The sequence below is a fragment of the Nyctereutes procyonoides genome, unplaced genomic scaffold (genome assembly GCF_905146905.1).
Source record: "Nyctereutes procyonoides isolate TBG_1078 unplaced genomic scaffold, NYPRO_anot_genome, whole genome shotgun sequence".
Lineage (NCBI taxonomy): Eukaryota > Metazoa > Chordata > Mammalia > Carnivora > Canidae > Nyctereutes > Nyctereutes procyonoides.
In genome coordinates, this window is record NW_026575025.1 from 6304995 (window position 1) to 6329238 (window position 24244).

The window sequence follows — 24244 nt, forward strand, 5'->3', positions numbered from 1 at the left end:
CACCCACATCCCCTTTTATAACCACCTACTTGATCTCCATAGATTAGAGTCTGCTTTTTTTTTTTTTTTTTTTTTTTTTTTTGAGTGCCTGGGTGGGTCAGTGGGTTAAGCCTCTTAAGCCTCTGCCTTCACCTCTGGTCATGATCCTGGGGTCCTGGGTGGGGCTCCCTGCTCAGAGGGTAGCCTGCTTCTCCCCTCCCCCTGCTTGTGCTTTTTGGTTCTCTCTCTCAAATAAATGAAATGTGAAAAAAAAAAAGGTCTGTTTTTTTGGTTTGTCCCTTTTTATCTTTGTTCATTTTTTTTAATTCTTAAATTTGACATGAGTGAAATCATGATCTTGGTCTTTTTCTGACTGATTTGTTTCACTTAGTATTATACTCTTTAGCTCCATCCATATGTTGTTGCAAGCAGCAAAATTTCATTGTTTTCAAAATTCCCCTTTTTATAAGGATACCAGTCATGTTGCAAAAAGTCGCAGCCTCCGTCCACTATGACCTCGTCTAGCAAAGTACAACTGCAAATCAGGTACTTATTTCCAAATAGGGCTACATTCTGAGGTACTGGGGGTTAGACCTCCACACAACACAGGAGTGGAAAAGGAATGAAATTCATCTCATAACATGAGGTTACAAGGTTATGGTGCAAAGCCACGACTCTGGAAGCACCTCCTATACCACAGCTGGGAGATAATAGTGAATGAGTCCTAGAGCAGCGTTTGTTCTTTTTTTTTTTTTTTTTAAGATTTTATTTATTTATTCATGAGAGACACAGAAACATAGAGGGAGAAGCAGGCTCCCTGTGGGGACCCTGGGATTATGACCTGAGCTGAAGGCAGACACTCAACCACTGAGCCACCCAGGCACCTCCAGCATTTGTTCTTTAGTCAAATACACTATAGTAACCACTGCCGATGCCCATTCCAAGCACTTTGCGTATGTTCTTTTTCTCCATAGTGCCGGACACACACAGAGTGCCGCTAGTTAAGCTGTCGAAATAAGTGATGCTCCAAGTCCCAGTGCAACACAGACATTTGTGTAGTCGCTGGGGAATCAAGAGGTGAAACAGGTAAAGAAAGGGACTTGGGGCAAGGAGGTGCTGTTGCCAGAATGGCTGGAGCTCAGAGTCAGACCCCTGCTGCCTCCAGACCACAGATTTATTACCTGGGCCGGAGGTAGGATTTTCCACCCTGTTAGGTCTTTGATGGTGCTGGTTGCCCGAGGAGCATGAGGATCCTGTTAGGACCTGCCATGGCCACACTTCTTCTCGTTCCATTCGAGATCCAAAAAAATCAAAAGCAGGACCTTGAAGAAATAGTTGGACATCCATGTTCTCTGCAGCATTACTCATGATGGGCAAAAGATGAAAGTAATCCACATGTCCATCAAGGTGTGAATGGATGAACTAAATGCGGTCCAACCACAAGGAAGAATACTATTCAGCCTTGGAAAGTTAGGGCACTCTGACACCTGCTACAACATGGATGAAGTTTGAGGACATGATGCTTGGTGAAGTAAGCCAGTCACAAAAGGACAAAGGCTGTCTGAGTCCACCCCTGTGAGAACCTGGAGGACACAAGTCCATAGAGATAAAAAGAAGGACGATGGGTACCAGGAGCCGGGACAGAATGGGGGCTAGTGGGTAAGATGGGAAATTTTGCTGTGTTTATTTTAGCACAATAAAAGAAAAGTCATGAAAAAACAACAACAACAACAACAACAACAAAAAACCAACCAACCCAAAGCCAATGGGTGGCAGTATAATATCCAGCCGAAATGATGCAGGGTTCCAGGGATCTTGTCTTTGCAGAGTCGAAGAATGAATCTCATGAACATAAAAGGGTGAGGTGATGTCTATTAAGTGAAGGTGAGAACAGAAAGAAAGCTCTCTAGAGTGAGAGGGGTCCCCCATGGGTTGCCACGAGGGCTTTATTGGTTGGTCTTTTACTGAAAACCAACACGGGAACTTCAGTCTTCTTGAGGTCAGCAGTGGTACCACCACGATTACTTCTTTGAATACCTCATCTCTGAGGTATAAGACAAACACAGTGCTCTGTTTCAGTGCATTTTATCTGTGGTTTCATTACACCACATTATTTCTGCAATTTCTGGTGACCCTGGTCATGGAGGCTCCTGCCTATTCCTCCCTACCCAGCCCCACCTGTCCCTCACTACTTTTTCATCACCTAGCCTCAAGGAATAGAAGGGAGAAAGTCCTTCCTTCTCCCTAGCACCGGTTTCAGAAAGTGGCATCTGGCTCGCCAGCTTCCAGTCTTTCTATGCTCAAGGCTCACTCAGTGCTCAAACTGAGAAAACAGATTTTTTCCAGTTTCAAGTCCTTCCGCAAAGTGAGTTAGCATTTCTCTGGATCACAATGAATAAGGTTTCTTCCTAGAATACCTACTCTATTGTGTGTGTGTGTGTGTGTGTGTGTGTGCGCGTGCGTGCGTGCGCGCCTGTGCTTCCTTTAAAGCCCCAGGGCTCAGGAAACTCACACAGGGAGGTCACCAAACCACTGATAGGGATCTTACTTCAATTTGCAATTCGGCCGGATTCCCCATTTCCTTTTTTTTTTTTTTTAAGATTTTATTTATTTATTCATGAGAGACACGCAGAGAGAGGCAGAGACACCGGCAGAGGGAGAAGCAGGCTCCCTGTGGGGACCCCGATACAGGACTCCATCCCTGGACTTGGGGACCATGCCCTGAGCCAAGTGCTCAATCGCTGAGCCACCCAAGTGTCTGAGATTCCCCACTTCTATTTCTTTTTTTTTTTAATTGTTTTATTTATTTATTTACGATAGTCATACAGAGAGAGAGAGAGAGAGAGGCAGAGACACAGGCAGAGGGAGAAGCAGGCTCCATGCACCGGGAGCCTGACGTGGGATTCGATCCCGGGTCTCCAGGATCGCGCCCTGGGCCAAAGGCAGGCGCCAAACCGCTGCGCCACCCAGGGATCCCTCCCACTTCTATTTCTATCAGGTGGTCGCTCTTCTCTCCTAAGGATCATCAAAAGCACCACTCCCAGGATGCCCGGGTGGCTCAGCGGTTGAGCACCTGCCTTTGGCTCAGGGCATGATCCCGGATTCCCGGGTTCCAGTCCCACATCAGGCTCCTTGTATGCAGCCTGCTTCTCTCTGTCTCTCATAAATAAAGTCTTTTTTTTTAAAGTGCCATGCCCTGTTTAAATGGTCAAACACCCACCAGAGTGAGTGGCAAGAGAACAAAAAAAGCATCCAAACTGGACAAAAGAAACAAAACTCTCCCTTGACTCAGAGATGTCATCATCTTACTGCAGAAAACCACAGACTCTACCAAACAACAGCCTATTAAGATGAGTAAATCCTGGACAGAAGTCTGATGGGATTGACTTTTTTAGTCTATGATCACGGAGGCAGGGACTTGTGCCGAGTTCCATCACACCCAGAAGTGGAGAGCCAGCGCATTCCATTCTGGAAGCAATGGCCCAACCCAATCACAGGTGTGCGGGGCAGGAGGGAGCTGTGCACTGCGGCTGGAAGCCTTCCAGGGCGCCCCTGGGCCTCTGCAGCGGGCAAGGCGGGTGGCCACTGTGGGGCTGGGGTGGAGGCACTCAGACTTCCGTCAAAGCCTCCAAGAAGCAACAGTGACCAGTGGAAACACTCCTCAGTGTGTATGCCTGGTCTTGAATGACTCCGACATAACTCGAATGCCTGAAAGGCTGGCTTATCCTATAGAAACCCTTCGGGCACCTGGCTCCTAAGGCACCTAACAAGAATCTGTAAGGTGCTCTGAGCCTGGCGCAGAATCAGAAAGGAAACAATGCCCTTGCAGGTTTGAACCAGTCTGGTCTGGAAAACTCTAGCAACCCCAGGGGACAGGAAGCTTGCTTCCTCTGGAAGAAGGCTCTTGGAAGGACAAGCTGTGGCCAAGTGGTAGGGAGGTAAACAGGATACCTTCCTCGGACTTTTATCATCTCATTTTTATTCCGGTGTAGTTAATATACAGTGTCATATGAGCTTCAGGTGTACAAGATATTGATTCATTTTATTTTATTTTATTTATTTTTTTAAAAAGATTTTATTTGAGAGAAAGCACATGAGCAGGGGGAGGAGCAGAGACGGGGAGACATGCTGACTCCCCATCAAGAAGTAAGTCAATCGGAGAAGGACAAACAGTGTATGTTCTCATTCATTTGGGGAATATGAATAATAGTGAAAGGGAATATAAGGGAAGGGAGAAGAAATGTGTGGGAAATATCAGAAAGGGAGACAGAGCATAAAGACTCCTAACTCTGGGAAACGAACTAGGGGTGGTGGAGGGGGAAGAGGGCGGGGGGTGGGGGTGAATGGGTGGCGGGCACTGAGGGGGGCACTTGATGGGATGAGCACTGGGTGTTATTCTGTATGTTGGTAAATTGAACACCAATAAAAATTAATTTATTAAAAAAAAAAAAAAAAAAGACCGGAGCCAGGGATCCCTGGGTGGCGCAGCGGCTTAGCGCCTGCCTTTGGCCCTTGGCGAGACCCTGGAGACCCGGGATCGAATCCCACGTCGGGCTCCCGGTGCATGGAGCCTGCTTCTCCCTCTGCCTGTGTCTCTGCCTCTCTCTCTCTCTCTCTGTGTGACTATCATAAAAAAAAAAAAAAAAAAAAAGACCGGAGCCAAAGGCAGACAGAGCCACACAGGCGTCCCCTAGCCAAACTTTAAATGCTTCGTTGTCAAGGGCCATTTCTATCACTGCAGAAAGTTCTATCAGACAGTGCTATGTGAGATCTGACAGGAGGGGGAATTCAGTACTTCACAAATCAGGACACAACAGCAGCTCAGCTGAAAGGTCTCACATTTATTACTGAACCAACCTACTGGTATAGAGGCATAGTAACAGAGAAAATCATTCCCTTGATAAGACATGTCTATTGGCCAGGTAGGAAGGATGTTTCCATATTGATAGGATAGGAACATGTATCTCCATGCGGCTTAAATATGTGTGCCAATTATGTCTGCTATTTCATGATGTGCGATGCTTCCTCATAGACCCAGCTTGGTTCTTCTCCAGTGCCTCCTCTTGGATTTGTACCTGATTTTATTACCAGTTTTCATCCGAATCAACTGGGGAATAGGACAATTCTGCTTTTGTTTCTTGGCCAGGAATCGCTTGATTCTGAAAGTCTTGTGAGAAGACATGGCGGTCACAGTCAACCACACGCAACCAGGATGGCGGCGGAGACATTGATTCATTTTAAAGAATTAAAATGATCTTAGCTTGGGTAGCCCTGGTGGCTCAGTGGTTTAGCTCTACCTTCCGCCGAGGACGTGATCCTGGAGACCCAGGATGGAGTCCCAGGTCAGGCTCCCTGCATGGAGCCTGCTTCTCCCTCTGCCTGTGTCTCTGCCTCTCTTTCTCTCTCTCTGTGTGTCTCTCATGAATAAATATAAAATCTTTAAAAAATAAATGATCTTAGCTGTAGAGCACCAGCATCCAGGAACACCTGTTTGTCAAAGCAGGCAGAGAGGGAGTGATTTTGATGCTTCCCATAGGAGTCACATTTGGTTGATGCAGGCAGGTGGGGTCCGGGAACCTGGAGGGGATCCCCAAGGACCAGCCAGGAGGGTCCTGGCACCGTGCAGGATAGAAATCAAACATGAGCCAGCGGGAGGAAAGCAGAACTCACTGAGGGTACGGAGAGAGTGCAGGTACAGACAGTGTCTGGGAGATCCAGAAAGGAAAAGGGAAAGAGTCTCTTCTTTGCTCTGGGTCTGGGGGTTTTACAGATTATGAGCTAGTGTATATGTCCTCTCAGGAACCTGGTAGAGCGAAGACAAGGGTCCAGGTGTCCTTCATAAAACAGTGATTCCTTGGGGCCCAGGGGTCTTGGTTGGGAGATGTCCATCACTCGTGGTCTGGAGTGTGCCTATGATGGCTTTGGCCAGCCTTTCTCACCAAATCTTTCCTTAGATGTTGTCTGTTGTGTCTATTGTGCTGGGAGACTAAAGAAATCATGAGCTCCTTGTCCCTTATAGGGAGGACATGCATTATTTGCACTATGAGGCATGTGTAAAGTGGGGGTCAGGTTCTAGCAAGAATAGAAGAAGGAAAAGGAGCAAAACCCAGATTTTTATGGGCTCTCAGGTCCCCTACATCTTGGAGAACCTCAGTTCCAGCTGTATGTAACCAGATAACCACAATGTCTGCATTGCCAACCAGAGTATGACTGTGCAGGGCTATGAGTGACAGCCCTGTTTCTGCTCAGCATTAATTAGGGTTCGAACTGAATTTTCAGATTTAAAACCATTTCCTCCATCTCTTGAAAAAAACAACTTTCTTTTTCTCAAAAAAAAAAAGTATTTTAAATTCAACCTTATTCAGCACAGGAATTTGGGTTTTTCTTGGTTTTGACACTTTCTGACAAGTTACTCAGAAAAGGGGTATCAGTACACTGGGTGAGAAGTACTTAAACCCATAGATGGGGTTTAAGTCAATGAAAAATGGATGTATCGAAGTGAAAACACACACCCACACAAAACCTTGTATATAGACGTTCACAGCATTTTTAATGCTGTAATCATTAATCGCCGGAAAGTGGATACAACCCAAATGTCCATCATGAGGTGCAAAAATAAAGAAAATGTGGTACCCATACACTATACCCACAATTAAAAGGTGGAGCAGGGCAGACATACTGTTCCATCTTCAGCCCTCTGTCTTATTCATGTTTGCTCAATGACCTCTCTTGGGGCCACGTGTCCTGGCCCCCTTGGAGATCAGGATCCACACCTTAGAAACACCTCAGAGGGCCCAGATCAGGGAAGGCTGGTTTTGGCCTCCCATGAACCTGTCAGAGATGACATGCTCTTTCCCCCTCCTGATGCACAGGTGGTACCACAAGATCCAGTTAACGGTTAGCTGTCAAGTGCAAGCAAACCCTCTGGTGACGCCACCGTGTCCTCTGCATGTCCCCCTCACTGTACAAAATCTATGGACTAAGGTCCAGACCTGCGGACAATAACCACAGAGCTGGATTGCCGTTTGCCGGATCCGTCAGCAGTGAGTCACCCCGAGTAAACTGTGTGAACTGGGTGGAGTGGCCGTCTTCATTTTCTGGTCTCAAAGTGCCTTCTTGGTTTCGGGGACACTTTACCACCCCCCACTCCCGCCACTTCTAACGAAAGGAATGAAGTGCTTGCGCCCTGCCACAGCACAGGTGAACCTTGAAAACATTTTTCTTTTTTCTATTTTTTTTTTAAGATTTTGTTTATTTATTCATGAGACACACCACAGAGGCAGAGATATAGGAAGAGGGAGGAAACACCCAGAAGTCCCCAATTTTTTCTACCTGAAAGAAGCCAAACAGAAAAGGCTACCTATGGCGCGATTTCATTTATGTAAAATGTCCCAAATAGGCAAATGCATAAAGGCAGAAAGTTGATTGGTATTTTCCAGGATCCGGGGCAAGCTTGGGGGAGGGATTATGCCATGAGGGGATAGGATTGGAGGAATAGAAAGCAATCGTTTCATGAGTATTGGGGTTTCTTTTGAGGGGGAGATGAACGTGTTTTGGAACTAGGTAGTGGCAATGATTATACAATGTGGCACACATGCTAAAGCCGCTGTATATCATTCACTGTATCATTAAAGTGGGCACAGCAGGGAATTCCATGTCTTAAAAAACATAGTCACAAGATCCAACCAATCTAGCTTCAGAATTTCAATCCACGCCCTATTTGATGATTCTCCCAGAGCCACTTGGGATCCTGCGGGGGTGGGGGGTTGGGGGGGTGTCTTTTCTTGACTCATCTTCCAGTTCCAGCCTGGTGAGGAAGGAAGGGCACAGGAGGAGGCTCCCCATCCCTGGGGCTGCCCCCTGTAGGCTGGCACTGGCTATGAGTGTGGGCGTGGGGTCTGTAGAAACCCCTTGTGGGATCTCCACCTCGGTCTCCCTGGGGGTGGACCGCTCCCCTGGGCTGGGTCCCATCAAGACAACTTGAGGACAGTCACCCTCTATCTTTGTGATCTGGTGCTGTGTAACAAATCACTACAAACCTCACCTCTCAAACACACACATCTCCTGCTCTTGTGTCTATGGGACAGGAGTCCAGGCATCACTTAGCTGGGTCTTCTGCTTGACATCTCAAAGGTGGAAATCACGGTGTCCGTCGGGGCTGCTTCTTGTCAGAAGCTGCCTGAGGGGAGGACCCAGCTCATGGGATTACCAAACTCACGGGATTATTGGTGGCATTTATTATGGGCCGCGGGGGCCAAGGGCCTCAGCTTCTTTTTTTTCTTTTTAAAGATTTTATTTGAGAGAGGAAGTGAATGAGAAAGAGAGCACAGGAGCAGGGGCAGAGGGAGAGGAAGAAGCAGACTCCCCGCTGAGCCGTGATTTCCACCACCCCACAACCCCCCCATACCTCCACCCACCCACCCCTCCCCCGTCCCGCCCCCTGTCCCCTGACTCCCTTTGACTTGGGGCTTGATCTCAGGATCCCGGGATCATGACCTGAGCTGAAGGCAAATGCTTCACCAGACTGAGCCACCCAGGCGTCCCCAAGAGCCTCAGCTTCTTGTTGGCCTGTCCTGGGTTCACCAAGTACAGCCAAGGAGGAATGCACACTCTTGCTTATTATTGATGATGATGATGATGATGATGATGATGATGATGATGGTGTCTTACTTAGATTTGTGGAAAGCATTTAACCGCATAAAACACACAGGGGGCCGTTTATAAAAAAGGCCATGTTTGTAAACAGCAGCAAGGATCCAAACAGAACATAGGATGGTAATGAGGGGAACCTGCAGGGGTGTGTGTGGCCAGCCCCACTGGGCCCGGAGAGTCCCCTGCACTGATTGAGACATCATGTGGTGCCATCTGCAGACATCCTTCTCCAAGACACAAGGCACAGCCACTTCTGGCTGAGCCCAGCATTCCAGCATTAGGAGCTCTTGGTCACGACACATCAGTCCATCGGGGTAGTGGACGCCAGTAAACGTCTCCCCATCTTCACCGTGTGGCTGCTGGTAGCAGTAGTCATGGACAATCAATGCGCCGTGGACCCTGTCCAGCATATAGGAGGACTGCAGATTCTCTGGACAGATGGTTGGGAGCTTCCTTGGTAGAAGTTTCTAAAACTGGGGTGCCTGGGTGGCTCAGTGGTTGAGCGTCTGCCTTCAGCTCAGGTCATGATCCCGAGGTCCTGGGATCAAGTCCCACATTAGGCTCCTCTCAAGGAGCCTGCTTCTCCCTCTGCCTATGTCTCTGCCTCTCTCTGTGTCTCTCATGAATAAATAAATAAAATCTTTTTTTAAAAGTTTCTAAAACTATCACGCCTCTGTCATGTTCCTCTCTGGTAATGATACCGACTCTCATGGATCCACAGAAAGTCCTGTTGGGGGGCACTGTCTAATTAAGGGTGGGCAGGTCAGTAAGTTCTTGGCATTTTCTCCAAATTTCCCTTTTATTTAAAAGGTGTCTATAGAAACCATCCTCCAAAACTTCTTGTCTGGAAGTAATTTCAGAACAGGTGGCTTTTTTTTGGCCAGTGTTGGTAGAGGTGATGGTGAAGGCCAAGGTGACATGTGGGTGAGACTGGCCACAGCTCAGGGGAGCAGCCGCCCAGACGGCCACCCCAGCCCAGACCACCAGGATGCTGGACAGCAGGTGCCCGAGGAGCCTGTGGGGATGGAATTCGGACAGAGGAGGCTGCTCACACCTCAGCTGCCCCCACAGTGCCCTGCCACCTAGGTAGTGACCTAGTGACCGGGCAGCAGGACTCAGGGTGGGCATGTCTGCAGGTCCACACTTTCCCCAATTGCTCCGGCATCGAGGTGGGTGACTGTCCTGGTTCTCTTCTTCTTTTGGTATTTTTTTTTTAAAGATTTTATTTATTTATTCATGAAATACACAGAGAGAGAGAGAGAGAGGCAGAGACACAGGCAGAAGGAGAAGCAGGCTCCATGCAGGGAACCTGACTTGTGACTCGATCCCGGGTCTCCAGGACCAGGCCCTGGGCTGAAGGCAGCGCTAAACCACTGAGTCTGAGTCCGGGCCTTACCCTGGGGGGCAGAGACCACGGTCACAGCCAGGCATCCCTGGCCTGCCCAGCCCCAGCCCAGCCCCCCTTGTCTGAGGTGGGGGCCACAGCAGGAGCTCCAGCTAATGGATGCCAGTGGGAGGTATGACTGTCCTCCTGGTCTGGGATGCTGGGGAGTGGGAGGCGGTAGGCCTGACTCTCCCTTGCTGCCTGCTGGGACCCCTGAGTCAACACTTGGGGCAGAGGAATCCTGGAAAGCGGGGAATGCAGAGTTGATTTGTTAATCACAGGGTCAAGCGCCTTGAACGTCTGCAGCCTGGTTTTGACATCTGTGGAACAGCCATGAGAACATGTGCCACTGCAGGCTGAGCAGGGGTCTGAGGTTGGGGGCCTGCCCAGTGTAGGGAGCATGTCATGCCCACTGACCTGTGCCCACTGAGCCACCGGGCCACCTGCCTTTTTCTCCTACTTTGTCCAAGACACAGTTTCTCTTCTTACAGAAATGCATGTATCATATTATTTTTTTAGATTTTATTTATTTATGTGTGAGAGAGAAAAAGTAAGAGAGAATGAGAGGAGGGAGAGGGGCAGAGGGAGAAGCAGGCTCCCCGCGGAGCAGGGAGCCTAACCCTGGCCTCGATCCCAGGACCCCAGGACCCCCTGAGCCAAAGGCGGATGCTTCACCGACTGAGCCACCCAGGGTTAGAACCACAGGATGGAACTGTAAACTGTAAATGAGGCTCCCTCTGTGACTGTACCATACCCCATGCATCTGGGGTCCTGAGATGTGCAGGTCACCCTTGCAGTCCTTGGGGGCTATGTCTCAGAGTTTTGGAGCAAGATAATTACTGGATTATTATAATTTCTTGGAAACTATGAAGCACAAAGCTGTGCCTCTGAGGGCTCTGGCCACCTGCCCCACATTTGCCCCTTGGATGGCTGTGCTGTGGGGGATGAAAGGAACCCCACCCTTTCTGATCTTTCAGGTATTGTGGTCCCCCCAAGGAAGAGCATCTCGTCCAGGGTCAGTGGAAGAGCTGGGACAACAGCCCAGCTGTGTGTCTCCCCAGCTGGGCCTCACCACCCCAGGAGGGCCACTGTTATTTCCCCTCCTTGCAGATAGGGAGAAGCTGTTGGCAGAGGGACTGGGCGGGGTCTGAGGCTTTCCTCCTCATGACAGGTGACAGCGAGCCCCCCTTGGCAGTCACACTGCCCCCAGCCGACTGTCAAGGCCCCAACCCTGGCTCAGGTGGCCACTGCAAATGCATATCTTTCCCGCATCTGTCCTGCATCCTCTCTGCTCAGTACCCAGCAATGGGGTCAGGTAGGGGGCTGGCTAGCTGAATGCCATGGAACCAGGGAGAAGGTGATTCTTTTTTTTTTTTTTTAATTTTTATTTATTTATGTATGATAGTCACAGAGAGAGAGAGGCAGAGACACAGGCAGAGGGAGAAGCAGGCTCCATGCACCGGGAGCCCGATGTGGGATTCGATCCCGGGTCTCCAGGATCGCGCCCTGGGCCAAAGGCAAGCGCTAAACCGTTGCGCCACCCAGGGATCCCAAGAAGGTGATTCTTTCACGGGAACTGGACACTTTCTCCGTGGGGGTGAACAGAACACAGCTCCTGTACTCATGACCCCCCCCCCCAATGCCCTAACCCTCCTACAATGCCATCCAGGGCAAGGACGGACCCCACACTCCAAGAAGGAGCTAGCAGCTGCTTGCTGCACCCAGATATGCTGCTTCTCAGGGCCTCCCAGTCCTGCCTGGACCTGGTCCTTCTGCTAGAAGTTCTTGCTACTAGAAGTTGCTGGTCAGGTGCCTGGGTGGCTCAGTTGGTGAAGCACCTGACTACAGCTCAGGTCATGATCCTGGGGTCCTGGCATCAGGCCCTACATCAGGCTCCCTGCTCGGTGGGGTCTGCTTCTCTCTCTCTCTCTCTCTTTTTTTTTAAAGATTTATTTATTTATTCATTCAGAGAGAGCGAAGCAGAGACACAGGCAGAAGCAGGCCCCATGCAGGAAGTCTGATCCGGGACTTGATGCCGTATCTCCAGGATCACACCTCAGGCTGCAGGTGGCACTAAACAGCTGCGCCACCAGGGCTGCCCTGCTTCTCTCTCTTCCTCTGCCTCCCACTCCACCTGCTTGTGCGCTCTTGTCTCTTCCATTCTTTGTCAAATAAATGAATAAAATCTTAAAAAAAAAAGTCAAAAAATTTTTAAAAAAAAGTTGCTGGTGATATATCTAAGGAGATGAGAAATAACAGTGTCACTGGGAAACTGGATCTCTTGAGGAAACTGCAGACTTCTGGATGCTGAGGAAACCTCAGGGTTTTCTGTAAGCAGGGTGAGTCAGAGGCTCATTTCCCTCTGTAGCACCCTGCTCCCCCATCTGCCACCCTCCCAGCACAGTCTGGCATGGCTGCCCTGGGAGCCATGCCACGCACATTTCCAGGGTGGACCGGGAAGGGGAGCACTGAGTAGGGGGACAGGGGACAGCTCTGGATATCCGCAGCATCCTGGAGTATCACCACTGGTGTCTACATACCCAAGAGTTAGCCCAAAAGACCCAGAAATCCTGTCTGTCCAGATTTTTTCTATCCCAAAGTGCTGCATGACGCCCTTATAACCATCATCTGGGCTTTGGGCCAGCTGTTCCTGTAACGTTTTGTCCACCCAGCTTTCTTTCCCTTGTTCATTTAGAAACAACCTGTGGCATGCCAAGGACCTAAAGATAATTTATGGGGATTCTGAGGCTGCATTGGGGCGGCTGCTGACTCAGGCTCTGCGGGAGTGGATGGGTCTGGCTCTGGGAGGAAGTGGCTCAGAGCTTTCTCTCCAGAGCCACGCCCTGGTATTAAGATGTGAGAAGCTGTATCTCCAGGGCACCTGTTCCCCAAAAGTGAGTGGATGGGCTACCCCCGGGGATCCAAACCAGCCTGTGGGCACTCTCCTCTGGGGGACAATCCCCAGGGGTCCAGGCGGCCTGAGGCTGGCACAAGGCCTTCCCTCTGCCCACCCCGAGCCCCATTCTTCCTGGAGCTGCAGGGGCCGAGCTGGAGGGGCCTGGAAGTAGGAGTGCCCCTCTCTCGGACCCCACTGACCTGCCTCTTTCTCTTCACCTGTTACCCTCCATGTCCTGTTGGGGGCAGGGGGAGGGTGTCAAATGTCCCTTGGCTGTGGCCTGTGAGGTCTGTGGCTAATTGTCCCCACCCCTCCTTCAGCGCCATCTGGGCTGTCCCTGCAAAGGCAGGCCCACTCACTCTGGCCCTCGTGGCCATGAGTACCGGGGCTGGTGGCCATGGTGGAATCAAAGCAAGAGCTGGGCTGGGGACAGTGGGGGGAAGGAGATAGGGGGAGGTGGTTGTGGGGGGAAGAGGTCAAGCAAATAGGCCTCAGAGCCACCCGTAGTCTCAGAGCTCCCAGAGTGGGCAGTACCACCCATGTCCTCAGTGGGCTCGTCAGACAGTGGACGGGACCCCTGCTTCCTGGCACTCACTCAACAGCATGGGCCTGCTTCCCACTGTTCCCTGAAAACTGCACCCCCATCCTCCCCTGGATCCCTCCTCTCCATCCCCCTGGCCTTGGCCTCAGCCCCTCCTGGGCATCTGCAGCCTCAGACAGCCCCTAGCTGGCATTGTGTCTGTCCCAGGGAAGACCTGCTCACCTTTCCAGAAGTCCCCCAAGAAGAGAACACAAACTGTCTGTACTCGTTTATTTCAAGGGATGGCGCACAGACACGCCCCCCACACTGGGGGCAGGGAACAAGAACGTGGCCACGGACTGGAAAGTGGCACGCTGAGTTCTGATGGCACTGCCACCGCGTAGTTTAAGGCTCTGTGTGTCTACACACGCGGATGCTCATGCACACACGTGCACGCACACACACACACAGATGGCACTGGACACAGAAAAAGAGGCAAGACGCCAGACACTGCTTGCAGCCTGCCTAAAATATTGCAATTGCGTTTATTAAAAAAGTGTAAAACGGGAAGACTGTGCATCCGTCCGAGCAAAGTGGCAAACTTGGGCTTCCCTGACTCAGGGAACACCAGTGCCGGCGAAGCCGACCCCACGCACCACTGCCCACACACACACACCTGCGCTCAGGTGTGCCTGCCCGCCCCCCACCCCCGCCACACCCAGGCTGTGTGAGGTGGGATGGGTTCCACTGGTATGTATCGTGGGGATTCTGTCCATACAGCACAAAAACAGACTAAAATCCAAATGCTCTCTCTAGAGTAGCTCCAGTCTGCCCCAGATACCACTGGAGGCCTCTCGTGGCACGACTCCAGCAATGCACGCTGGGTGTCAGGACGGACAGCCCTGGGCATCGGGATGGAGGAGGCTCTGGGAACCTCTGGGACTCCTGGCTTGCTCTGCAAAAGCTCCCTACTCACCCCGGCTGGGGAGTGACCAAGCAAAGTCTGGGCAGGCCCCTCACCCCCGCCTCCGTCCATCACGCGGGACAAGTAGAAGCTGACCAGGAAAGAGCAGGCGAGTTGGCCAGGGGGTGTGAGGCATGACGAAAGCTGCATTTGGCTTTAGCATTAAGGCCGGCACTGGGCGGAGGGTCCCACAGGAGAGGGACCTCCTCCCCTGGAGGAGCCCCGGGTGGCCCTCTGGGGCCCTCCTGCCGTCCTCCTGCCGCCCCTCTGTCCACAGCAGCCACGCTTGCCGGCTCTCTCTGCCTCCCCCGGGCTGGCTTAAAGTGCTAGGTGCCTGGGAGGGAGGGCTGGGGCTGGCCGAGTTCTGCAGGCGCTGCCCGTGCTGCCCACAAAGGGCTCTTATTTGAGGATGTAGTTAATGAGCAGCTGACACGCCAGGAACACACAGAGCAGGAACCAGGAGCGGGGCCTCTGCAGGAGGCCCGGGGCTGCTACCTGCCTGGCCCTCGCCGTGGAGCTCAGCATGGCCGAGAGGTGCCTGCAAGGACAGGGGAGGGTGGCGGCTGAGCCAGGGTGGGCCCAGAGGGAGTGCATCCCTACCCTTGGCGGACCATTATGGCAGGGGCCCAAGGGCACGGTGGATGCCCCGGGCACACATTCCAGGGAGAGGGAGTCACGGCTGGGGGAGCTGGGCCTCTTGCAGCCTCTTTCCCATTCTTGCCGTGACAGGCTGAGCTGCACTACCCTGCCCCAAAAGTCATATGTCAGAGTCCTGAGCCCCAGTACCTCAGATGGGACTCTATTTGGAGATGGGGGGTCTTTCAAGAAGTGATTCAGTTGAAACGAGGTCATCGCAGTGGGCTCTAATTCAGTATGACCAGTGTCCTTATAAGGACATAAAGGACACAGACACACATGGAGGGACAACCCCCTGAGGACCCAGGGAGAGCACGGCCGTCCACACACATGCAGAGGCCTCAGGAGGACCAGCCCGTGCCTGGACCTCGGGCTTCCAGCCTCCAGAATGGGGGACAGCGAGCATCTGTGTTTTAAGTCCCATCCGTGGGACTGTGTCACGGCCACCCCAGGGCACTCATATCATCACCTGGGACTCAGCCACGGTTGTGTGTCTGCAGACACTTCTGGCTCTTCCGACCACCTGTTTCCTAGCCAGCCTCCCCTGGTGCCAGGTGACTGACTCAGCCTGACCTACCCCAGGCTCCTCCAGCCCACATACGGACTTTTCAGGAGCTACCAAGCATCGCCAGCTAATCCTGTTCAAGTAGGACTCCCTACAGCATGCCCCTCCCCACCCCACCCTGCCCAGGGCAGAGCTGGGCACTCTCCTCCCATCCTCATGCCACCAGGCCCTCTGCAAATCCTGATGGGTCTAGCTCTGAGTAACACTGCAGGTCCATGGCCAGCTGGCCTTGGCTGCACCGCTGGCTCTCCTGCCTTCTCCGACATGGCACCCCAGCCGGGTCCCTGGGAGCGAGGCCTACCTGTGCAGCTCCTGCTGGGCCTCCCGGATGGACACGATGGCCTCGTGCAGTGCCTGCAGCCGCCGCGCCTCCTTCCCACACCGAGGGCAGGGGCTTTCGCTGCCTGGGATGTCCGGCCACCGGTCACGGGACACAAGGGACAGGGGATGGAGGGAGAATCAAAGGCGAGCTGGCATGTTCAGGGAGCCAGCATGTAGGGAGGGTCCTGGGGTCACGCCCAGCTCGGGCCCCTGCCCCACCTCTTGGGAGCCTTTGGGGGGAGCTAACAACACGGGGAGTCGAGGGGCAGGCACGGAGGGAACCCCCAAGCTCAGCTGGCCTCCACTCAGCCCTGGGAGACAGAAACGGCCAAAGCACAGCCTGTGTACTGGAGAAGCGTGGACAAAGTCGGGGAGGAGCAGGCATGCCCATGAGGGTGATGGGAAGCAGAATCAGAGGCTCATGCACGGGTCAATGCTGTCCAGCTCACGCACAGTCCCTGCCAGCCAAGGGAGGCACCGAACCCTGGGAGCGCACCCCACTGGTCTGCCCCTGGGCTCGGGAAGGCGTACTAGAGGACCCCAGGGAGGATGGGCAAGGTGGGCCATACACCTGACTCTTCCCACCCTGCAGAGTAGCTGGCCCAGGAGGGCTCACCAGGAATGAAGTCACCGTCCTCCTCCTCTTCCTCCTCATCTGAGAGCTCTGGGCAGGACTCAGGTGTGGAGCTGCTCTCGGTGACCTGGCTGTGGCCAGAGGGCTGGTCGCTGGACTTGCGGAGCCGCCGCTCTGGGCCAGGACCCTAGAGAGAGATGGAGCCACTGCAGCTGGGAGCATACCCACGTCCCCTGTCCCCTGGCCTCGGGGACAGAGCAGCACGTTTATGTCAGGACGGCTCCAGGAGAGGGGGCTGTGCACAGTTCTGACTCGTGGGCCAGGACAGCTGGTCCTGCCTCGCTGTGCAAGCTGACAGCTAGGGCTCCCCTGATGTGGAGGGGACAGCTCCAGTGGGACCTCCAGGATTGGCTGACCCCCGATAATTCCCCAAAGTACAGGCCAACTGGAGAGGCAGAGGGGGACCCAGGGTGCATCCCGGTGGGTGCCTGTGGGGGGGCACCCGGCCTGAGGGGCTACCACAGGTGGGGAGGGTGGGGACATGTGGGCAGTGAGATACCGCAACCCTTGCTGGCTGGGAAATTGGGGCCACCAGGCAAGAAGGGCATGCCCGTCCTGCCCATGTAATCGCTCGTTTCCAGTCCTGCACGTGGTAGGCAGCCACCACGGGTGCAGAGAACCTGCAGCACGTGGGGTGCTTGTCACACGGTGGCCTCCGTCCATGTGGCACCGTGCAGAACATGCCAGGCTTCCCTCACAAGCCAGACCCTGGTGTTTGTCTCAGGAGATTTTGGCATGCCTCCTGGAGCCTCCCTGCCTTCATTCCCTGCCTCTCCTTGGCACCTCTGTGCAGGTCGCTCCTCCTTTCGCCTGGGCAAGTCCCCAGGCTGCCCTGAGCCTCCACTCCCTCCTCTGCAGGCTGGCTCTGTGGGCTCATAACATTATGGAGGGTGGCTCTGGGGAGCAGTGGGCTGGGGGCTAGCATACCTCTACCCGGTGCCCTGCATGCAGGGGTGCCCCATGAACACAGCCTCCTGCAAATCCAGGCATCTTGAGTGCCATGCAGGGCAGGACAGGGGATGGGCTGGGGGCCAGAGGAGGCCCCTCTGGGAGGGGTGAGTGTGTTTGAGCGGGTGGGGGCGGGGGAGGGTGGTAACAGAAGAGGGAGGGGCAGGCAGGTGAGAGTGAGGGTGGGGGTCCAGCCTGACAGTCCCCTCCCGCTGTGGAGGTCCACCCCAGGCAGGGATGCTGGGGCTGCTGACCTGGTGCCTGGGCCCCGGACTGCCCAGGAAGGCGGTCTGGTGGGCCATGGTCTCCCGCCGCATGGTGTACAAGACCCCATCTTGCTCAAACTGGGCGATGTCCTTCAGGGGATCCCAGGGGCTACGGCTGGAGGGTCCAAAGGGCGTCCATCAGCAGGGCCAGCGGCCGTTGAGGGGAGGGTGTCCCATCTCAGCTTCCCAGCAGTGGCCAGAGCCCCCAGGGAGCGACCGTTGCCTACTCGTGTACGTAGGGCCCTGGGCAGCGGCGGGCCAGGGGAGCGCCCACAGAAGCCTCCCTTGCCCCATCATGCACTCCTCCAGGTGGGCAGGAGCCCCCAGGCAGCTCCTGGGGCCCAGGGGTGGGCGGACCACCCACCACCCGTTGGCACTCACTCCTCATGTCGGTAGCACCACTCCTGGGTGGTGGGGTCCAGGTGGAACAGCTGTGGTTTCCAGGGCGTGAGGTTCTGCTGGCGCTCGCGGGTCCGCTGCCGCTGTGCCTCCTCCAGTGAAAACTTCTCCTGCGTGGCCTTATGCTGGTCACCCTCGCTGATGGCCCTGGTGACGTGCTGCCAGAGCCTGCGAGCAGGGCACTTGCTCTGAGCGGGTGACCTGGACGGTCCCACCCCTGTGGCCTTGGAGGGGAGGCTTAGAGCAACGTCCACTTGCTTGCCCCCAGTGGCAGGGGGCTCGCTGTCTCTTGGGATGCCCGTGTGTCCTAGAGCGGCGTTGATTCACTGCGAGAGGGTCCTCCTGACCCCGAGCTCACACCTCCCACCTGCAGGGCACTCCCTGTGGAGCTGCCAGGCACTTAGGCCTGCTCATCCTGGGCGGGAGTGGGGGTGGGGGCTCTTCTCAGCTGCCCCAGCAGGACGAGTCATCTGTCACAGGGGTGCGCTCTGGCCCCCTCCCTGCCAGGGGACTCCCGGGACGTGCTCGCAGCACGGAAACCCTGCCCGGCCACGCCAGGCCTGTGTCAGCGGGTCCCACGGACGCCAACGGGCCTCACCTCTCTGATTCTAGCTCCGTCTGCTCCTCAAATAGCACAGTGCGCCGTTTCAGCCTCTGCCCACGGACCTCCCCGCTCGGGTTCCAGAAGAGCTCCGTGCTTCCTCTGCCCTCCTCCTTGATAAACACTTCTCTGTCCTGTCCCAGACAGGGCAGAGGGGTCGGCCCCATGGTTGTTCCCGCAGCCCGTGGCCCGCCTGCGCCTGCCCGACGGCGGCCTCTTACCCAGTGTCCGGTGAGACGTGCCAGGACTTCTTCTCCCGACATGATCTTCCCCGAGATCTGGTTGATGCTGGTGCTGCCCCCAAAGAAAGGCTGTGGGGGCACCCAAGACAGGGCTGCTGAGGGGCCAGCCGCCTCTCCAGGACCTTTGTGCCCCTCACTGAGCTGGGGGTGGGGGAGGCCCCTTCCTCATGAGGGTGCTGGCTCTCAGGCCCCAGGACGCGGGAGGTTGGCTCGGACAGGACCCAAAGCTGGAGGCGGCCATGCTCCCCCAATGCCTCTGCTTGAGCTCAAGGATGCAGGGGGACTACCAGGCCTGTGCACCCCACACGAGGAAAGGGTCTGTGCCTTTCCTGGCTGTGCTGTGTGGCCTGTGGGAACCCCTTGCCCTCTCTGGGCCCTGGCTGTGCTATGGAGATGCCAAGAACTGTCCCCTCGTCTGTGCGCATATGCTCCAGAAACCACTCCTGGGGTGCAGAGGGGGCTTCCCCATGGCTAGGGCCCACTTCTCTCCAGTACCCCCCCCCCCTTGGGGGCTGATGGTGCCTTGGCCTGAGCTACCTTGAGTTTGAATTCCAGCTCAGCTTGGAAGTTGTTCTTCTCACACTCGATGGTCACTCTACCACCCAGCTCCATGGTCATGGTGCCATACAGGATTCCTGAAACACAGTCCCTGTCAGCCCCATCACCTGTCCCAGCCCAGCAATGCTGACCCCTGGCCCAGAGGAGGCTGCTGGCAGCCCCTAGGACTAGGGTGAGAGGGATGGGGGAGGGGACAGGAGCCCCAGGAGGCAGAGTGTCAGGGATGGAGAGGAGCTGGTGGGGGTGGGGTGCAGAACCCAGGGCCACGCCTGGCTCCCAGAGACCCTCTGTCCCCAGAGATGGGGTCTCTGCCCCAAGGGCTGCTCTGTCCAGGGAATGTCCTGGCCCTCGCCGGCTCCTTCCTCTAGGACTCTCTTCCCAGGCTCCCTGCTCCCAGGACATGCTTATCAGCATCTGTCATTTGCTTTGCTGTTGGGGCCTGAACGTGGGGACCTTGGTCTTCCCTGCTCACTGCTGTGCCTGGGACTGGCCTGAAGGACTTGTTTAGATTAATACATAGATTTCTCAATTAATGAATCTTCTGTTTCTGGACAGCTAACTAAAGAGAAGAGCTGTGTGACACTGTGATTATCAGACACTTGGACGTGTGTGAAAAAATGAAAAGAAAAAAAAAAAGGACAAGCCAAGTGACATAGCAGAAGGGCTGGAAACACCCCGCGATCCGCCAGTGCTTGGGCTGGGAGCCAGGGCCTCCTGGATGCCCCTTGCCCTAGGGGCGTCCTGGATGCTCCGCACCAAGTGGGAGGGGCTGCTGTGGGGCCCAACTCTCCACTGCTGGGGTGGGGGGTGGGGGGGTCGCTGACAGAGATGCCGGCCTTCTCTGACTACACCTGCTTTTAAAGTTTTGACTTTGGATCCAGGAAAATACTGCATTTCCCTAATTACAAACAAAAATGAAATAAAAAAGCAATCACTAAGGAGCAAAAGGAAAAGGAAACAAAAGCACGGGGGGGGGGGGGTGTCTGCCCCAAGGCAGTTGGAGGGGTCATTGCTGATGGGGACTTTCAAATCCCAGTAAGGCTCACTTAAGACAAAGTCTTCTTAAAATGAAAGCACAGGCTCTTTAAAGTGAAATGACCAGCGGGTGAGAGTCACTCCAAGCGCTGTACAGGGTGTGTGTGATGTAGGACCAGGAGAGAAACCACACGTGTGTGATTTACAAAAAGGGCCTTTCGGGGATCCCCGGGTGGCTCAGCGGTTTAGCGCCGCCTTCAGCCCAGGGCGTGATCCTGGAGACCCGGGATCGAGTTCCGAGACCCGGGATCGAGTTCCGCGTCGGGCTCCCTGCATGGAGCCTGCTTCTCCCTCTGCCTGTGTCTCTGCCTCTCTCTCTCTCTCTGTCTCTCTCTCTCTCTATGTCTATCATGAATTAAAAAAAAAAAAAGGGGCTTTCCCGCCTCCGGGAGGTGGGGGGAGGGTGTGTGTGTGGGGGTGATGGGTGGAGAGAGGTTGTTTCTGGCCAATGGGAATTACCAGGCACTGGGCTGACTTGAACCGGAAATGTGTAAACTCGTGATCTTTCTTTAAGAAGAAGAAAAAAAAGGTGCTATGTTTTTTTTACTGGAAAGTGCCCGAAACAATAACAAAACCACTCCCAAGAAGCAGAACTGTCTTGTGATCTGACCCCTGAAAGCTGGCTCCTGACAGGAAGTGGTCACTTTGGAGTGAAATGCTAGCCTGCATCAGGAGGTCCATTCCCAGCTGGAAAGCCTGGGGGAACCCTCAACAAACAAACGAGGACCAGAGCGTCCCCAAGGAGGGCGAAGGCACCAGCCTGGGCTCTGCCCTCCCCGGGGGTGCTGGAGACAGGGGTGAGGGGGTGGGCCCTCTCACCTTTGCAGTGGGCATAGGGCATAGTGAGGGTATAATCCTCTGCCCGGTTCAGGAAGGTGAGCGTGGCCTTGCCGTCCAGCAGAGCTGACAGTGAGTTCCCTGCAGAGATGGGGGGTGGGACCAGTGAGTGGACACAGACCCTCAGGACTGGGGGAGCCCATCCCCTGTGTCGTGTGTTCTGAGCTCCTTTCCAGCAGGTGCAGACGGTCCCCAGTCCCTCCAGCAGTGACTGTGGGCGGCTGGACCTCTCGGATTTCACCTGCGGAGCACTTCCTCTCGGAGACTCAGATTCTGGGAAAGCCCCACCCAGGGTGCCCAGGGCACGTCTCCCAAGTGAATGTGCCACGGACACCGAGCAGCAGGTAGCCCAATCCCCTGCTCTGATTTTGAACATCCCTGAGGTGGGGGCATGGACGGACAGGCAAAGAGAGGACAGTCTGGAGGGATGGGAGCACAGGGGCAGGGGCGGAAAGGGTGGGCCCAATCTGCACACCCTCTGCAGGCCGCTGGCACCTGTCCACCTGCCGATGTGATAGGCGAATAGAAGCAGATGCTTTCTGGGTGCCTACAGGGCCAGGCTCGAGGGCGGCACGGCCCGACACTGCGGCCATAGGAGTGTCCTACCCTGTGCTGACACAGTGGCCAATGGCTTGTGATGTGTCCGGGCAACAAGGAGCTGTGTTTCCAGTTTCACTTCATTTTGATCAATTTATAGGGAGATACTGCCCCAGACAGCTCAGCTCTAGATGGCACCGGTGAGTGCAGGTTCTCATCTGGGACCCTCACCGCATCCCCACAAGGGGTGCCCTCCCCACAGCTGAGGGGTGGAGGCCTGAGCATGGGCTCTGCCTGACTCCAGGGTCTGAACCCTGCACCATCTGTGGGTCCCTGACCCAGAGAGGCAGGAAGGGAGATAAACCCGGTCACCAAATCCCAGGTGCTGCCCCCGCACCCCCCTTACCGTAAAACCGGGACTTGGCTGTGATGCTGCCACTAATGCAGAAGCCGTCCTTGCGGTTGCTGACGTGGAAGGCGGACACGGGTGGGTGGTGGGACACCTGTGGGCAGACAGGCACTGTGGAATGGCTCCTGGGAGGAGGGAGCCCAGCTTCCTGCCCCTGCCCCCTGCCCCCCTCCGGCCCCAGGAGTCCTGTGGGGCTGTTCCCGGCTCTCCCTCCTGCTGCGCAGGGAAGTGGAGACTGAGTCATGGGCCTGGTTGTGGTCTGGGGTCCCCGAATCCCTGCAGAGTGCCCTAGGGGAACGGGATGTGTGGCCCCCCCACCCAAGGAAACACTTCTGCTGTCACGGTGCTGTGCTGTGTCTGCGCCTCCCGGGGGAACCCCGATGGGTATATGGGGGCCACTGAGAATGGGCACAGGGGTCAGACGGTCCAGCCTGGATGCGGCCAGGGCCTTGCCTGCTCAGCTATGTAGAAGGTGTGGCTGTTGGTCTGGGGGTGGAACCAGCAGCAGCGGAAGGTCTCCCCCAGGATGGGGTTGTAGGGCTTCTTAATCCCCTGCAAACAATGAATGAAAAGGTCGTGTGAGGAGCTGGGTGGGCCACGGACCCCAGTGGGATGGGGAGTGGACTGAGGGACAACTTGGGGAACTGCCCACTGCCCATACCCCCAGTTGCCCACAGCAGGGAGGTCTCTAGACGGGATGGCCTGGCGGGCCTGCGGCATGTGAGGATGTACCCCATGTCTGCTTTGGGGAGAACATGCTTTGCCCATGGTTTACATTCTGGGGGTGGGGGTGGGCTGCCTATGAGATGTCCTGCCCAGTTCTCGGCTCCGAGGGGGACCTGAGACCCTCACAAGGTCATGCCATCCCTGGACTCTGGACAGAACTGGTACACAACCTGTTCAAAGTCCCCAGTGGCTTCTACTGACCCTTTAATAAAATCCCAAACCCCACAGCCCTGCTCCCCCGCCCACCTCTGCTTTAGCCACTCTCACCACCTTCCTGCTCCCCAAAGGGCCCAAGTCTATCCCCACTGCAGGGAACAGGCCCCCCCCCTCAGGAGAGCCCTCCTTCCGGGCCCAAATGTGGTCCAGCTCAGGCCCCCTGACCTGGTCTGAAGCAGCCAGCGGCCCCTCACACCACCAGCTGGACTGTCATTTCCAGGTGTGTGTGTGTACACGCCTCCCCCTGCAGGCCGGGCTCCCTGAGCAGTCAGTGTGTGCAGATGCCCTTGAGGACACCTGCCGCTGCCCTTCTGAGCCATGCCTGCACTCAGGCCTGCTGAGCCTGGGGCCCCAGGTGCACACGGTGGAGAAGTGGAAGCAGGGTGATGCTTTTACACTCACGTCCTGCGGTCAGGGGACCGGGTGGGGCTGCAGGACCCTCCTGTCTCTACCACCTCAGCAGCCCTTAGTTCTGGGTTCTCAGGAAGGTTTCCATGACTCTGAGACACACCACGAAAACCACAGGTCCCAGGGGCCCCTGAAGATGCAGGGTGGAGAGCCCCTTTCCCGGCACCGTTGCGTGTGGTAGCTGTTTCTTCAAGGTGTGCAGGGCCCTTCAGGGAATGAGGACCGCCCTTGTGAGCCTGGCCTGGCTAGGGGGGCTCCCTAGGTGGAAGTCAGGGTCCTGCCCCCATCTCCGAGCACCTGGGGCCACGGTGGAGACCATCGGGACCCTTCAAGGCCATGTGGACTCTCTGGGGGGCAGGTAGCTACGGGCCGGGTGGTTGGCACCCCACCTCCCCGCTGGAGCCTCTCACCTTGGGTTTCTTGTAAAAGCCGGACAGGTACCACTGCAGGACAAGCTTGATGCGGCTGTAGGCGTCTCCCTCGAGGGCAGCCCTGTGACAGGCCGGGAGAA

The 24244-nt window shown here is 55.2% G+C and overlaps 1 protein-coding gene and 1 long non-coding RNA gene across 4 annotated transcripts in view; one reads left to right on the forward strand and one right to left on the reverse strand.

The window, feature by feature from the left end:
* Positions 1 to 3412: 3412 nt before the first annotated feature.
* Positions 3413 to 5371, forward strand: LOC129503110 (uncharacterized). The gene is made up of 3 exons (XR_008663118.1): positions 3413 to 3476; positions 4052 to 4125; positions 5126 to 5371. It is a non-coding gene; the product is annotated as an uncharacterized LOC129503110 (long non-coding RNA).
* Positions 5372 to 13945: 8574 nt separating this feature from the next.
* The window catches only part of OSBPL5 (oxysterol binding protein like 5), a 50915-nt gene continuing 40616 nt past the window's right edge, over positions 13946 to 24244 (reverse strand). For 2 of the 3 annotated variants that reach the window (XM_055315048.1, XM_055315049.1), the window contains exons 11-22: positions 24144 to 24225; positions 22837 to 22935; positions 22381 to 22477; positions 21420 to 21518; positions 19545 to 19642; positions 18987 to 19076; positions 18763 to 18899; positions 18147 to 18332; positions 17754 to 17880; positions 16534 to 16678; positions 15898 to 16000; positions 13946 to 14933 (exon numbers count right to left, since the gene is read on the reverse strand). In XM_055315048.1, coding sequence (XP_055171023.1) covers positions 14795 to 14933; positions 15898 to 16000; positions 16534 to 16678; positions 17754 to 17880; positions 18147 to 18332; positions 18763 to 18899; positions 18987 to 19076; positions 19545 to 19642; positions 21420 to 21518; positions 22381 to 22477; positions 22837 to 22935; positions 24144 to 24225 — 1402 coding nt within the window. In that variant the 3' untranslated portion in view covers positions 13946 to 14794. Of the gene's footprint in view, positions 14934 to 15897; positions 16067 to 16533; positions 16679 to 17753; positions 17881 to 18146; positions 18333 to 18762; positions 18900 to 18986; positions 19077 to 19544; positions 19643 to 21419; positions 21519 to 22380; positions 22478 to 22836; positions 22936 to 24143; positions 24226 to 24244 lie in introns of those variants that run through there. The other variant, XM_055315050.1, reaches the window with a different exon arrangement.